At 41.7% G+C, this 16164-nt stretch overlaps 1 protein-coding gene across 3 annotated transcripts in view; it reads right to left on the reverse strand.

The window, feature by feature from the left end:
• ACTR3 (actin related protein 3) overlaps positions 1-7281 on the reverse strand; it is a 31374-nt gene extending 24093 nt beyond the window's left edge. The window contains exon 1 of one of the 3 annotated variants that reach the window (XM_074873699.1): positions 7095-7281. In XM_074873699.1, coding sequence (XP_074729800.1) covers positions 7095-7138 — 44 coding nt within the window. In that variant the 5' untranslated portion in view covers positions 7139-7281. Of the gene's footprint in view, positions 1-2140; positions 2157-4216; positions 4357-7094 lie in introns of those variants that run through there. The other 2 variants (XM_074873701.1, XM_074873700.1) reach the window with 2 other exon arrangements.
• Positions 7282-16164: the final 8883 nt, after the last annotated feature.

Below are 16164 nucleotides of genomic sequence, written 5' to 3' on the forward strand. Positions count from 1 at the left end.
ATATTGTGAAAGCTCTTGCAAATTATAAAGAGCATGATAAATATAAGGCAAGTCATGACAAATAAAGTGCTAATACTGAAAAAACTAGATCAGATACTGCATCAGCTAAAGAATTAAAATTTTGATTCATTCATTGATAGCAGAGTACAATCGATATAAAGTATCAATAGACAACCACCTGTCTGCATCTTGCTCTCTACAGACTGAGAATGTCAAAACACATCCTGTGCACAGCTGCAAACACTTGCAATGACCACAAGAGAATAATAAAGAGAAAAAGGAAACCCCACCAAAAAAAACCCCACTAAATTCATCTAGTTTTTCCATGTCTAGTCTTAAAAATGCAAACTCATGATCAGAACAAAAAGAAAAAAAATGTAATTTCATTCATTAACTTCATGTAGGGTGTAACATGATTCTAACTTCTTCAATTTTAAATATAATCCTCCTTGACAACTGATTAAAAAAAACACCAAAGTAATATATCGGCACTAGCATTTGGAAAGGACAGATGCTTCATTTTGATAGTTAAAATAATCCTGCTATAGACACTAGTAAATTTGCAAATTGGTATTTTTATGTATCTACCCAAGGATGATTTTTGTTAGATTGGTACACCTGAATATGTTTTAGTTCAGTGACTAAAACAACCCAAAAACTAAAAGGTAAAGCAATAGAGATTAGATTCCTTTTCCTCCACAGAGCTGAAAAAAACTTGTGAATTTAATTGGGGACAAACCAAAATATGTTTTTAGTTATTTTACCTTTGAATTTAACATTTTCTCCTTAAAGTTGTTAAATGAAGAATGTTTGTCCAAAATTAAAGTTAAAGAAAAAGTTTGTTTGAAATTGTCAAAGCCTTTGTGCATTTCCCAAAGAAAGTCTTCAATGATGAGACTAAATGTTGAAACTCTTAAATTGCATGAACTAAAAGACAAACTGCAAAGTTTCTTAGATGTTCCTATAAAATAATAGAGAGGATGTATTACTAAGGAATTTGTACAGTATTTCTGAGCTCCTAGACACTGTATTTTGAACTAATGTAGTCAAACAGATGTCCATCAGGCTCATGCAAACAACATAATTTCTGGGCAAAAAGTTCAAGCCAGATACTAAACAACAATAAAGAAACAAGAAAGAAGGGAACCTGCCCTGTCCCACAACCTCCCCTCACTGCCAGGGCCATACTCTGGTGTCAGTGACTGTGCAAGCTTCCCAGGCACACACAAGCAGCTCTGCTGTACACAGAAGGTGGCTCATTTATCATTAACTTTACAGATTCAGTCCATGGATGCAAGTGGGTTTGTCCTCTACTCAGAAGTGCCCCCCCCCCCCCCCCCCCCGATACATACATACATATACACATACAGTAAATGGGATGCAGGGCAAAAGCAAAGCAGAAACAAGAGGACTGGAAGGTGCCATGCATCTTGGATGGCTTCTGATGCACATTCAAATAAGATATAAACAGATTCCTATGATGGAATTCCAAAATGTATGTGTGTGTATAAGAATATATATATTCCTAAATTAATTCCTATTATTCCTAATTATGTTGCACACTCTGTGCATTTAGTGTTACAACAAAGACTGTGATGTATTAGGATCATTTAAGAGACACCACAGGTCATTACGGGTATTCAGAACCTATTTGCAATTATTCAGAAAAAAAAAAAAAATAATTAAACCACAATCCTCAATCTAGTACAACTCCTTTTTCCATGTTAAGGATGAAGCATTCCCCCTTCTTCCCTAACCACTTCAGCTACTGCCAAGCAAAAGACACTAAATCCTGGAAGAATATTTTTTTTCCATATTCCATAAAGGAATTATTTTGTTCATGCTTTCCATACTGAAAAATTACTTCTGGGATGACACAACAGAGAAAATTCATCCCAAAAGAGAACATTTTCATGAACACTGGAACCCACGAAAGGTCATGACAAGATATCCAATTGAAATACTAACTGCAAGAACATCAGAGTGCTGAAATACTCACACTAGATAGAAGTTATGATTTGAAAAAAATTTGTGGAAATAAGCCATGTCTGGAACATTAGGAAAGAAACATCATTTCAAGGTCTAGTATAAGATACTAAAAAAAGTTGCAAACAAAATACAGGCTGTTACTTCCCCTTACCTTGTTTTTATAGAACTGGATTTCTCATCTCACATATCTTTGCTGTCTATTGAAGATTATCAGCTTTTCATGGATCTTGTACTCATTTACACTACCAGGTCAAAACCCAGAAGAGAAACAAAACAATGTAATCCTGTCATAACTTCTCACATTGGAAGACACTCAACCCATAAATACTTTACTTAAGAGCATGAAGCTATACAGGTGTTGCATGAAGATTAACCTAAGTAGGGTTTGTAGAGAAGTCCCCCAATGCAAAGCTCACTCCACTGTGCATACTACCTGAGCACCAGCCAACTTCAGCTTCTCTGAGGTTTCATGTGCCCAAGCCTATGCTTCATTTACAGCAGAACTGGTTATTGAAATTGAGCAGCCAAGAAACTCTCAGATATATATCACTGTTCCAAAGAACAGCTTGCAACTTCACCTCGAGAAAGCTTGAAAAATTGAGGCTGCTTAGGATTTCCAGATTCTCAGCTCAGAGTGAACCCAGACTGCCGTGAGGTGTTGAGGGACTCTTGTGCTCCCATCACAAACAGCAAGTCTTTCTCCAGACAACTCTGAAACCTTTAATTCTCCCCCAGTATTCAGGAAAGAAGAAGGAAAAGAAACCTAAACACACCCATTTTTGTAACCTGTGTAAGGGAAGTGAAAAAGAGGCCTAGCCTGGCATATGAGAAGAGATAAGAAAGCAAGACGCAAAACAGCAATTTTTTTTTTTTTTCTCTCCACACAATCACATAACCAGTTTACTCAAGAAAAGGCTAACCAACATACATGACCCTACCAACAAAACACTCTGGGGTACATTTGAGAAGCAAATCACCAGTGACACTCAAGTATTGAATGGATCCACCCAACAGCCACATAAAAATCACACACGTGCCTATAGAAAACAGAAAGTTTAGGTATAGAAAGTACATAATATTTTCTTTAAATCACTTTCATTGCTAAAATTAAGTTTCCATTTTGGAACTGCAGCAGGTTACACAGCCACTTACTTCAGCTCAGCTGAAGAGCCATTAATTTGAATACTTGCAATTATCTGTCATCTCAAATGAGCTAATTCAGTGTTATACAAGTTTATACCAAGGGGGGGGGAAAAAAAAGCATTCACACAGAAAGACACAGATAAAATCTACTTGTCAACCTAATCAAGCTAAATTCTGAAGTGGCATAGGAAGAGCTTTTAATCATGACTTGCAGGCTGTGCTGTGTTCGCCTGTAGAACGCGCAGCAAGAACTATTCAAATACCCAAAAGGCACAGAGCAAAAGACTGCAGCCTACTGAGATTAAAAATGAGTAACAGCCTTTTTCTTTCTTTGGTGTGTTGTTCATATACTTTATGGAAATAATTCCATGTTGGTTTTTTTTTTTTTTGTATTTTTAATTTAAAATGCATGTAATCCTTCGATACGCCACAGTCTGAAGGAAGTCTCATTCACAGCACACACACTAAGTTAGTGACCACCATAAAAATCTACCAATGTTTGAAGGACATGAAGAGAACAGCACACAGGTGCTGCTTCATAGCTCATTGTTGAGGGACACAGCACTCACATTTTGTGGAAAGAAGGGAAAGAAAGGGGCTCACAGCAGCCAAGTGAAATCAAGTCCAGTAATAACATGGACAAAGAGTCCCTGACAATAAGGTCCACAATGTTGTTTTATAGATTTCCCAACAAAACAAGAAGATACTTAAAACTAAACCAGACAATGCTATCAATTAAAGAAAGAAATAATCCTGGTTTTAACAATTGTGTTAAACTGAACTCTTCAGATTTTTCATTTCCATGCCTGTAACTTTACTGTATAATTCAGAGGACACTACTTCAGCCAAGTAGCTTTTTAAAACCACAATTAAGTATTTACCTGCTCTTACCAGGTATCACTTACCTTATTTTCTAGATATCAGGTTTGCTTAAGCAAAGAATGCAAATTTCAAGATAACAAATGTAACACTGGAACAATTTGTGCTGCACCCATGATCTGATTGCCATGTCACTGACTTCACCCATTTGCCAGCTCCAGCTGTATAACGTGTACTTGGATGTTCCCTAAAAAGTTTGACTAACCTGTTAAAGTCTCAAACGACAGGGATCACATGATCTCCCCAACCTCTTCTGTGCTTTGGTCTCTTTGTGCTTTGAAAGGGGTTTTTAAAATCTGTCTAATCTGTGCAGGCTGATGCTGAAAAGCACAACTCTGGCACCCCTCTCATCCATCTCCTTCCCCTCGATCTTAGCTGGCAAAAATGAACACACACACAAAAGAAAAAAAACACTCGGATCAACAAACCGAACCTGTGGCTACACGCACAAGACATGTAGGAAGACACCCTTAATACCTCTCCTATGTTGCCCTTTTGCCAATAAAGGTAAATTCTCCTTGGACTGTAAATTACTTACTGGAAAATTTGTGGCCTTTTAAAGCCTTGCCTGTTCTAACCAAGGCAGTTCCTTTCAACCTTTCTGCTTTGGTCATATTTTCAAAACCTCTTTCTTTTCCTGTTTTTAGGGGCTATCTTTGTCTGCTTGCTTTCATTTTGGTAGACACAACAGTACCCTAGGTGAGATCCCAACTGATATGCACAGAACACAAGGCTGACATAATTTATGTGTCGTGTTCTCACTTACACACACAAAATGAGACAGGCTGGGAGGGCTGCATTAATTAAAAAAAAAAAAAATCTACAAGCATGATTATGCTATCACATCCCACTGCTCTACTACCTACCTGTTCCTTGTTTTCTCAAGTATTAGATTTACCCTTTGTAAATTCTCCACTTTATACCTTTGTCTACTGAAATTAATGAATTCCAACAGCCACAAAGCTCTGTGACGCTTCCAATGCTAGAAATTTTCCCCCCAGTTTCCTGAAACAGAACTTCAGAGAACAACCACCTTGGACTACGAAGCACACCAGAAAGGAAAAGCCTGGAAGGCAGAATAGGTTGGGCTGCATTAAAAAAATATACAGGCGCACAATAAAACAGTATCTCGGAGAGATCTCTGAAGACTGGGGGGAAATAAATAAATAAGACAGGAGTGAGACTTGGTTAACTTCATATTCAAGAATGTTACAGAGCATGCCCCATGCACCGACATTGATTAATGAAGTACTTACACACAAATCTTCCCCAAGAACATTTTTTTTAACACTCAGGTCCCTTGCTATACCTCTCCCATTAAAAAGACAAAGTCATTTCTTATGCAGCTATATGCTAGCATGCTGTTCCTGCCTGGCATCACCAAAAGCTCTAAGTGAATCTCTCTACTCCAGTGGCCACAACCTATATTTTGCAAACCATAAAAACATAATTACTGACTTTAATGGGACTACCTGCAATGCACAAACATGCGGGATGGAAAAAAGCCTTCAGTGGCATGCAGCAGAGTATATTACCGATCCTTTGCTTTGAAAGATAAACAGTGCATGTACCCATCATGTTAAACTCACATACACTTCCATTACACCCAGCTACACACTCTCATTCCTGCTGTGCTAACCATCTGTCATCCCACAAAATTCAAGGTTTTAGTTCTTGCTCTAACTACAGGTATGACTTCTTCATACAACTTTTAAACATGCAGACATTATAGACACATATATACCTGCTCTTCTTAAAGGCCGATTTATTAATGTCCTACACCAAACAGATTCTCTTGAAGGGAAGATGAGTACATGCTTTCAAAAAACAAGTGCCTGGATTTCAAAAGAACATTCCCTTTCAAAGTACTGTAACTATTTGTACCTACACAGCAGTCACTGAAAAATTTGACTATTTTTAGCAAGATGGATGAGAAGCAAAAGAATAAGACGAGTTAAAGAATCAGCATGCCATCGGTGCTAATTAAGGAGGAAGAGCCTTGAAAATACACCAATACTTTCCAGTAAAAGCCTGATGCATAACGCCTAATATGAAATATTTCATCTTTAAAATTACACCGCAGACGGCAGGTCACAGAGTGGTTTTCACACCCTGAGCACGCTCCTGCAAGGGGTACCACATAACTCTTCCAGGTCGGCTTCCTACTGACACCTCTAAGGGCTTGTTCCCCAACCCAAAGCCTCCAGGAGCCATGCCACGGCGGAAAAGGGACTCTGAATCCCGAGGGCCTTCTCCCGAATCGCTTTTTATGCTATGTATCTCTGACACCGCATTCTCTTCATCGTCTGGTAGCTGCCAAATAAAAAGAAGAGTTTCTAAAACGGATTTGGTTCAGGTTTGACACTGAAAACTGCCTTATAAGGTATAAAAGCCCGAAAGCAGGAAGAGGCTTTGACAAAACTAAGGAAGTTCCTCTGCGCTTGCTCGATGGAGGGGGAGGGGTTTTTTTCTTCCACAGAGAGAAGTAACACAGAATAAATGACATTATCCACACATTTAAAAAAATTAAATCCCTAGGAGCCCCCAGACGGCACCCGACAGAGCGGTGACTCCTCTAAACGAGGGCATTCCAGGGGCCCGCAGGCAGCCGCAGGATCGCCCTCCCCGCCCGCCACCCCCGGCTCCGGCAGCCGCACAGGGTCCCCCGCACCCCGGCAGGCACCGGCCGAGGAGCCGAAGGCGGCTGCTCCCGGCGGCCCCAGCCAGCCCGAGGGCGAGCGGGGAGAGCTACCAGCGCGGCCCCGGTGCGACCCGGCTGCCGGAGGCGCGGACTGACGGCGGGGGAGCGGGGCCGCGCCGGGACACCCCTCCCCACCGGGCGGCCGCGGAGGGCCCGACGGGGAGAACGAGGGGAGGGGGGGAGAAGGGAAGGCGGCCGGCTGCTCCCCCCCACCCCACCCTACCCCGGCCCTCCCGCTACCGGCACCGCGGCGACCCGAGGCGCGGCCGCCCGGCCCCGGCGCGGGCAGCGCGACCCCCGCCGCCATCTGCAGCGGCGGAACCCGCCCGGCCCCGCCCCGGGCGGCCCCGAGCTGTCAGCGGCCGCGCCGGCCGTCGCTCACCCCGTGCCGCAGTCCACCACACAGGCCGGAAGCCGCCCTGCCATGCTGCTCGGTAGCGGCGGTGCTGGGGACGGCGGGCAGCCCTGGGCGCGCTCCGGCGGGGCTCGGCGGGGCTGGGCTGGGCGCGGGGAGTGAGGGCACTTCCGCAAGGCGGGCGCTCCCTCCCCCGCCCGCTCGCAGGCACGGCCCGGCGAGCCCAAGATGGCTGACCCGCCCCTCCCTGCGCGCGGCGGCGAGGGCGGGCGCGACAACCCCAGCCCTCGATGACGCCCGATCTCGCGGACTCGCCCTGGCGAGGCGCTGCGAAGTGGAGCGGGCGGGTGCGTTTTTTATCCAGTCCCCTCCGCCCCGGCAGCCGCCGGCATCCTCAGGGGCGGCGAGCAAGCGAGGCGGCTGAGAGTAATGTTTTAATGCTGAAACCCTGAGGGGAGACGGGGCGAGGGGTTGTGTGGTGTGAGGAGGGTGCTGATAATGACAAGGGGACAACTTCCTGCAGGCCCAGCTGCTCCCCAGAAAAAGTGTCACCGAAGGGCAGCTGCAGGAGGCCACACTCCTCAGGGTGGTTTTGGCACTGCCAGACTCCAGCCGGGCTGGAAGGTATCAAATACCCGGCAGCACCGGCCCTGGGGAGCCCAGCCTCCCTGAAAACCTGATTCCCCGCAGCTGTGGTCAAAGGCAACTCTCAAGCCCCTCTCACCCCCAGACCTCCACAGCAGCACCAAACCTCTGCCTCATGCTCCCCGTCCCTTAAAATCCCGCAGCCCGAGGTTGGAGGGAGCGGTGCTGCCAGGCTGGCCAAGTAAGCAGCTTCTCCCAGACTCCCGCCAGCCTGCTCTGCCACCCGCCGGTCACCGGGCCGTGTTCCCACCTAACCGGAGCAAGCAAGCATGGCCCTGCCCGGCTCGGCCACCCCAGCACAGCGCTGATGGGATCGGTGGTGTCCATCGCTTCTTGGGTTTAGCCATAGACCCCTGCCCTCCTTTTGAAGGAGTTTTGGTCTCAAAGGGGGCAAGGGCGTGCACTGTTGGGGCTCTGGCGTTCAGGCAGACAAAATTTTAAAGATCTATTCAAGGGCTTGCTCTTTTCTTTCTCTCTCTTTCCACTTTTCGCTGCCCTTCAGGCTTTGAAGGGCAGACTGCTGTGTCCACCAGGCCTTGCCTCACCTTGTACTGTAGCCACCGGCTATTTTTTGTTTGTTTTCAACGTATTTTAATGTTTTAACAGTTCTGGTATCTGGGGTTTCAGATATTTTCACTCCTTTGCTTGCTGCTACCTTGGCAGTGTGAGCCTCACGGTGTAATCCGATGTCATGCAGACAAATTTGGTATTCCAACAAAAGGAGTAATTGTCAGGGCTCAGCGTGCACTAATGGGCCTTAATGGCCCTAATCAGCCTCACCTAGGGCCTCCACCCCACACTCCCTGCCTAAGGGCACAGGAGACCCATTTAAGCTCAGCTCTGGGCCCTCACTTTTTGTTTGAGCTATGCTGTAGGTGTGTGTTGTCCTAGCCTTGCTTTCTGGCTCGATGTTAGATTTGCCATCTCCTTATAGACCTCCCTGGTTACCATCACTGGCCCTAGTCCCCATCTGCAGACCAACATCCTGGCTTCATCCTGGACCTGTTTCACCGCCGTGAACTTGTCTGATGATCTGGACTCTTGGTTGAACCTGGCTACTATCTTTGGGTCTGCCCTTCTCACCTCAACCGTGCACTGTGGGTCTGTGTCCAGGCTGGTGAGTCCCCAGCTTTGCTGGCTCTTAACTGCAGGTTGTTCCACGTCCCTAAGGGAGCCACCAGCCCTCAATGTATCCTCACAGTGGTCTTGCTTGCTTCTTCAGGCATTGGTCCTCCTCACTTAGTTTAAGCTATCTCTAATTAATAGGCTCATTCCCTGAGTTCACTGTAGAGTTACATAAGAATCAGTGCCAATACAAAGGAAGGGCTAGGTACATGCCCTTCAGGTTGTGACAGGAGGGAACAAAAATAGCCCTTTTTTTGTAGCAGCAGCTAGACAGTTCAGTTATGAAGTTCGAGCCACCATCTGGCTTCTGTGGGCTGCCAGATCTTCCTGAGGAACATAAGCAAGGAAAGGAGATACTGAGAATATTAACATTTTTACTTTAACGTCAAAGCAAATTATGAAGAGAACATTATGAGACAGTTTACAGATAATGAAAAGGATTTCAGCAGGACATTGGGGAGCCTGTGAGCTATGCTGTGCTAGAATATGAAAGTTAATACCTCTAAAAGCTTTTCAGAGAAAGTGCAGATAGCCCTTCTTTAATGCACATGCCTGTGTCTGTGCACAGGTATATATTTACCTAAAATAAATACAGTTAGTAATTTTTTTTACTTTTCTCTTGGTTTTATTATCTGGTATTGAGGGTTATACATGCAGCAGGTTCAACTGCTGCCTCTGGCAGATGGAGTCCTGGAATGAGAGAGCAGCTTAGCACGCCAGTTGCAGGAGTTTAAGTAACCCCCCAGAGGAACGTGAGACAAGGGCCAAAAAAACTGTGGCATGCAGAAAGTGTGGAGCTGGCAGGTCTTGTCCTGGCTATACAGCTCATAGAGCCAGCACAGAGGAGATCAGCACCACTGAGTTAGTATGCCCAGCTGAGGTGAGTTTTGAACAGTGCAGCCGTTAGTGTACCATAGCTGACTGTTCTTTATTACTTAATATTTTCAAATAATGCTCCTGATTAGTCTAGCTAAGCTTTAATAGCAAAGTCAAAAGACAGATAGTAGAACTGCTATAAAAGTATGCTGATGACTTTTTGCTAACAGAAGCATCATTTCGCTATAAAACATTAAAACACAACCACAAGCACTTACTGTAATGCACTCTACAGAAAATATCCCATAGCTGGATTTATTTTTTTCTTCCTTTTGAGTACAAGAGTCTTCTGCGAAATGGTAGGACACTGAGCAGGGAAAAAAAAAATACTGCGGTTCATACGGAAAGGGAAACAAATCTGTTAAGTAACTCCATCACGATCTCTTGCTATCAGTTTGTGTTCTTCCTGAGTCTGCGTTAAGAACGACATTGAAAAAGAGCAGTGCTGATGCATTTTGTTTTACTGAATTACAGTGGGATTTACATCTGAGGGCTAAAAAGCATAAGATTTCTCTCAATATCAAGGTGCCAAGTCAATCACAGTTGTGCAAGGGAAGGAGTTGAAAGACTGAACTCCCTGGCCATAAGATCTCATGTTGCATTTTATTGGTCTTGCCAGCTGCAGTTCTTCAGGTGGCTGTGGACCCAGGCACCAGTCCAACAAAATAAAGATGCAAGATTTCTCTTCAAGCAATATTATCTTGTGTTATTGTACCATAAACACAAGTTTGGTGTATTACTCATCAAAATTCAAATAGATCTATCTAAATGTCAATACTGCTTCCTCTATAGACCCTTTGTAGTTTTGTGCATTAGCATCTAGACTATCTTGGTGGATATTTTTAGCATAGAAGTCTTGTGCTCAAATTACAAAATTGAGCTTATAAAGCTAAAATTCAGCTAGATCCAGCAGGATTGCAGTGCTGACTGATATATTTCAAATCTTTCTTGCATTGAAATGTTTTCGAACCCTTACCTATTTCTTCAGTACAGGAGCAGTAGGAAAAGCCTACTGTCTGTTTTTGTGGTGTAATTTTCTGAATCTTTTCATCCTCATTTGGCCAGAAGTCAGTTCCAAACTTACACAGAGCCTTTCATTGTTTCAGGGTGTACCAGAAGTCAAATTTTTGATATGTAGAGGCAATGTCTTAGTATGTTCTCAATCTTACCAATGGGAGTGAATATATCCCTAAATTACCTTTATCTGGTATCATCCTATACAGCACACATAATCCAGCAGTATCATCATTCTATGATGCATCACAGTCCAGCTTGTATAAGCACACTTGGGTTGCAGGTGATCTTTTCCTGAATATCCATGATAACAGAAGTAATTACCATTGCAGAGCATCCTCCTTCTGTTGGTGTCTGCCTCCAGGCAGTTTACAATGTAAATATAAAGCAAGAGAATGCAGATGAATACAAATGCATAAGGAATAAGAAGATAAAAGTTTAGAAGGAAAGTATTTCTATTAGTCCACAAGTAAACACAGAAGCACTCTAACAGTTTGATTCGGATGGAGGGAATTTTCAGACAACTTTCCACCATTTTTATATGAATAAGAGTCTAGGAGCTCCAAACTTTTCCATGATGCAGGTATGATTTACTAGCTCCAGCAATATCACATAATAAAATTTCACAAGTCCTTCAGCCTGAAGAAGTGCATACCTAGACAAAAGCATTACAAATCACTTGCTAAGCTATATGGGAAGCTTTTCAGCATCCTGCTCATTCTGGATCATTTTCATGCAGTTAATGGCCTGCCCTTGAGCATACAGAAAGAACTCTGTGAATCCATATATAGATCAAGGCCTCAGAAGCACCAGTAAAGTGCAAGAAACAAGAAGAAACAAAAGGAAGTAAAAGTTTCAGGAGTGAAGGGATTTTGGAAATGCCCAGGAAGGCTGAGAATCTGAGCTTGCCCAGGTCAGCATGTTGCCATTTAGATTGGTATAAACTGAATTTAAAAGGCAGGTTAATATCCAGTACATCACATTGAACATCACTTAAGTCCAGGTAAAGCTGACAATAAAAGCTAGAGAAACATCCAAGGAAAATCAGGTCTCGATTATCAATTAGACAATACTCACTTTATTGTAAGTATTATAAAGTACATTGGTTAATAATTTATCCATCATGTTCTAAGTATTTTAATATAAATGTTTTACCAATAGTTGGTGGAATACTACAGAGAGCTAAACAAGAAAACATTTTATCTACCCTGATATATGATGTATGTAGATTTCTTCCAGGAAGGGCCACAAGCAAAATTATAGTGTTATTGGTTGATTTTGGCATAGCTATAGCAACAGCCATATGGGAGGCATGTAATTTCATGGAGCTGCACGTGGTGAAGTCATGGCAAATTACCAGGATCTCATTTGATGTGGCTACTCTCCAAGAGTTCTTAGATCAACTAAAACCATTAACTTTCAAAATATAATTAGTCCAACCATGTTTTTTTTTCAAATAACAAATGGAAAAAAAAAATGACTGTGATTCTTTGTACACTGAAACAAGGTATGAAAAGAGAGAGAGAAACTTATAAACTGTGGCTTGTTTATATCCGTGGACTATTACAATGATAACACCACTATTGCCCATTATATTTGCTAGAAATAACAGCAAAAAGTGTGTCAAAAGATAAACCTAGAAAATATAAACGAAGAATTTGACTGAAAATGTGATGACTTAAATAGGAACTTGATGTTCTGGGCAGAAGCAAAATCTGCAAAAGTCGTGCTGTCCAGAGAAACATTGCATTCCTATTTACAGCTTGCTTTTCCATTCAAAATTGTTTACCTGTATGCTGCTATTCTGTGCTATCTCATAACAAACACATCTTGTTCCTTTATAAAGCTTCTGTAAGTGAATTAGCAGAACAATGGCAGCAGGATTCCTACAACAGCAAAGCTGGACAACAAACCTCTGCCTTTGTGTTGTATCTGTACTGCACAGGCTCCACACAGTCACACCTGGGAACCAAGTAATAGTAATACATACCTTGGCCACGATAAGAAATCTGTGCTTTCTCGTGTAACAGAAGCATTAGTGTGTGTTCTCAGTTGTACCTATTTACTTTCTTGGCTGGAACAAATGTGTATTGCTACCTTCCTCATATGACTTGTTATACACTTCAACAGAACTGAAAACCTAAATCGATCACAGCTGTAAGTCTCTGACCTGCCTTAGTGGTTGTACTTTAGGCATCAACTTTCATGTTCACCATGTCATGAGCCATTACTTTGAGTAAAACACATGATAACTTGCAAACATATGTAAAAACACAATTTTTAACTTAGTGGTCTTTTATTTTTTATTCAAAGATGTCATCCATGTGCTAAATCAAATCGGTATGTCACTAGTTTGCAATTTAGCAACCATGGCAGGTATCTGTAACCAATGAGGCTTCCAGCAGAGTACAGAAGCTCACCAGGGTAAAACCAAAAAAGTGGCAAGTGTAAGAGCTAGAAAAGTGTCAGATCATCAATGCTTAGAACAGAGGATCAAGATGATCCAAGTGGGTCATTTCACAAAAGTATTAGCATGAAGAGTCATAGAGCATGCAATGGCGCCATGGATTTTTGAGCTATTCAAACATTTAAAACTGCAAACAACTGAATGTATGACCAGTAAACAAATTAGTTTCTGTTCTGAGACACTTGTCCAGACTTTAACAGATGTTTACCAACGTTTGAGAGGGTTTTGCTGCTAATATTTGACCTCCCATTCTAAATGGCTTTTCAAAACAGGACTGTTTAGAAACACTTGTATTACACCTTCTGGGTTTTTACCTTGTTTTGTGACTTGAAAAAAATATACTCTCTTCAATTGATCCAAACTGTTGACTCCTCAGATTAGCTTTTAGAAGACAATAGATGTTAAAGGCTACTATATCACAACTGTGGTCGTTGTGCCATGTTAATCCCATTGTACTTACTTCAGGATAATGCAGGAAGGAGAGGAGAACTAGAACTTGGAACTCACAGAGACAGATGTCATTCTCTGGATGCGGCAGTGTACTGCTTCAAAATGGTACCAGCCTTTCCAGTCAGCTGGGTATTATAGCATCCACAGTTCTGTTGGCAGAAGCATGAATAAGCACTCCCTAATTGTCTCCAGACAAAATGAGACATAACTAAAAATATCCTCTCAGATGGGTTAAATGATTTGGCTGCCTTCTTTCTAGCAGGGTAAGGAATGTTCTCTCTAGCAGAATAAGGAACATGCTCTCTTCAGCAGCGCTGGGGGATAGCAATGAACAGCTTGAGCAGTATCTTTTTCAATTATCACAGATAACTGGAGCCCAAGTTTCTTGTTAAGATGCATGATTTATTTAGAAACAATAATAGTCAAATTAGTCAACAGTGGAGACACTTAAAAAATACTGTGTTCCTTAATAAATAAATAAATACATAAATCTATTTCTAGTGACAATGCTGTATGCATAAAAAATGCAAACAATTTCAAAGCACTATTTCTGAATGCTGGGTACCTCCACACTAGGCTTATTCAGCCTGTTTAGTAATATATATAGAAAGAAATTGTTAACTCATTTCTGTAAAGTTGGGGTTTCTTGCTTGTTCTGCTAAAAAACTGTAGGAAATTTTCCTGAAATAATACCTTAATGTATCATCAAAAAGTATAAAAACTGATTTGCAACTCTACAGTGCTGTGTCAGCCACTGTAAGGATTACATGGATGTCTTTAAAGAAGACCACAATCAATTTGTAAGAACATGCTCTCCACATGTCTAGCACGAGAAGCATATCAAAACTAACAGAAACATTATATCCAAGCCTTTCACTCACTCTACTGCTTTGAAAAACTACTAAAAGCAAACACTGTGGCAAATGATGCTAATGGATACGTAAATTGGGCAAAATCTTATATCCAGACAGATTATATGAATTATGTTAGCCCTTATTGTAAGAATAAGGGCATTAAAATACCTACTTGGAGCACTACATGCCTTTTCAAGTTGGTGTGCCATCCTAACAAGCCAACCAACTTGACCTTTAAGGACAACATATTTTGAAACCTTAGTGTCTGAAAACAATGCACTGGCAAAGCCCAAAATCAGTAGCTCTGTCAGTGCAATTTCTCATCTGATAAACTTTCACTTTTGGTGGAGTTCAGGAGCGTCTGCATTGAGAAAACCATAGGTACTTGTTAACATTACAAGATGTGAAAATCAGAAACTTTCCCTCCTGTAGTTCCCCGCAGAATAATTTCCAGTTTAATCCATTTGCGTGCCCTATATATAGAACCTGTATATATACAGTACATCTCCCATGCTAATATTGTAAGAATCAATATGGAACATTTGTTCCTTTGCTTTAGGCCCTTCTTATGAGAATACCTGACTTATCTTGAATATTATGCAGGCCCAGCAAGGGATCAGTTAACTATTACCATATTGGGCAATACTGCAATTCACTTTGAATAGTACCTTATGTTGCAATGAGCCTCAGTGAATCATTGTGATTATTCATACAGGAAAGTGCAAAAGCACAAATATCAAAATCTGTTCTGTGTTGTCCTGAACATAACAGGGTCAGATTACATGCAATTGCAACTGTTTAGCCTTGTGCTGGGAAAACTGCCTGACTTGGCCTTTAGAAAGTCAGTTTTATGGAAATACATGGTTTAAGTAAAAATCACATTTGACTCTCTGTTGAGGCCTGTTTGGTTTTTTTAATTGCATCTCCAGACAGAGCAGGTACTCGTGCTCACACATGCATTTCTGTTAGCTATGGCATTCAAATGACTCTCTACTTGTCAACACGCGTGAAGGTTATGTGTGCAGTCCCCTCCTGCATATGATTTTTCTCAGTGGCATGGTAATTCTGTAATTTGGAACACTTCTGAAGGTTTACTTTCCATTTACTTTTTGTTTTGCTTGGATAGGCTTCCAAATGGTTTTTAAAATTGTCTTTTTTTAACAAATTATGATCACAGTTCATCTACTGAAAATAATTGAGTGATAGCAATTTAGTCATTTTCACTCTGGGAAAACCCCTTGCCAATTAAGATTCCTGTTGTCTTTTCTATTATAAATCAGCAAAGTAAAGAGAATGAAATAAGTGATGACAAGTTTCGCAAATGAGTTGTTTTACTAGTCTGTAGTCTTATTACCAGCTAATATTTGCAAGTAATGTTCAGTAGGAAGCAGAAAAAGCTCTCAATTCTAGTTCATTTTCTACAGCTATTAGGAGTAATGGTTGATAAAAAGCTACATTGCAAAAATATTTGTGGTTTTTGCTTCTAATACATCTGCAGCATAACATTTTTCCTGTAAGTACCAGTAGTTTTCATAGTAATCAGCATAAATTTCATTCAAAATAATACAGTTTTAAGCATGGAAGTTTCTTAGAACCTTATCATAAGGTAAAACAGTTAAGAAAACAGCTGTGTAACAGCTCAGCAAGGGTCAGAAGTAAAAAATGG

The sequence above is a fragment of the Strix uralensis genome, chromosome 6 (assembly GCF_047716275.1).
Source record: "Strix uralensis isolate ZFMK-TIS-50842 chromosome 6, bStrUra1, whole genome shotgun sequence".
Taxonomy (NCBI): domain Eukaryota; kingdom Metazoa; phylum Chordata; class Aves; order Strigiformes; family Strigidae; genus Strix; species Strix uralensis.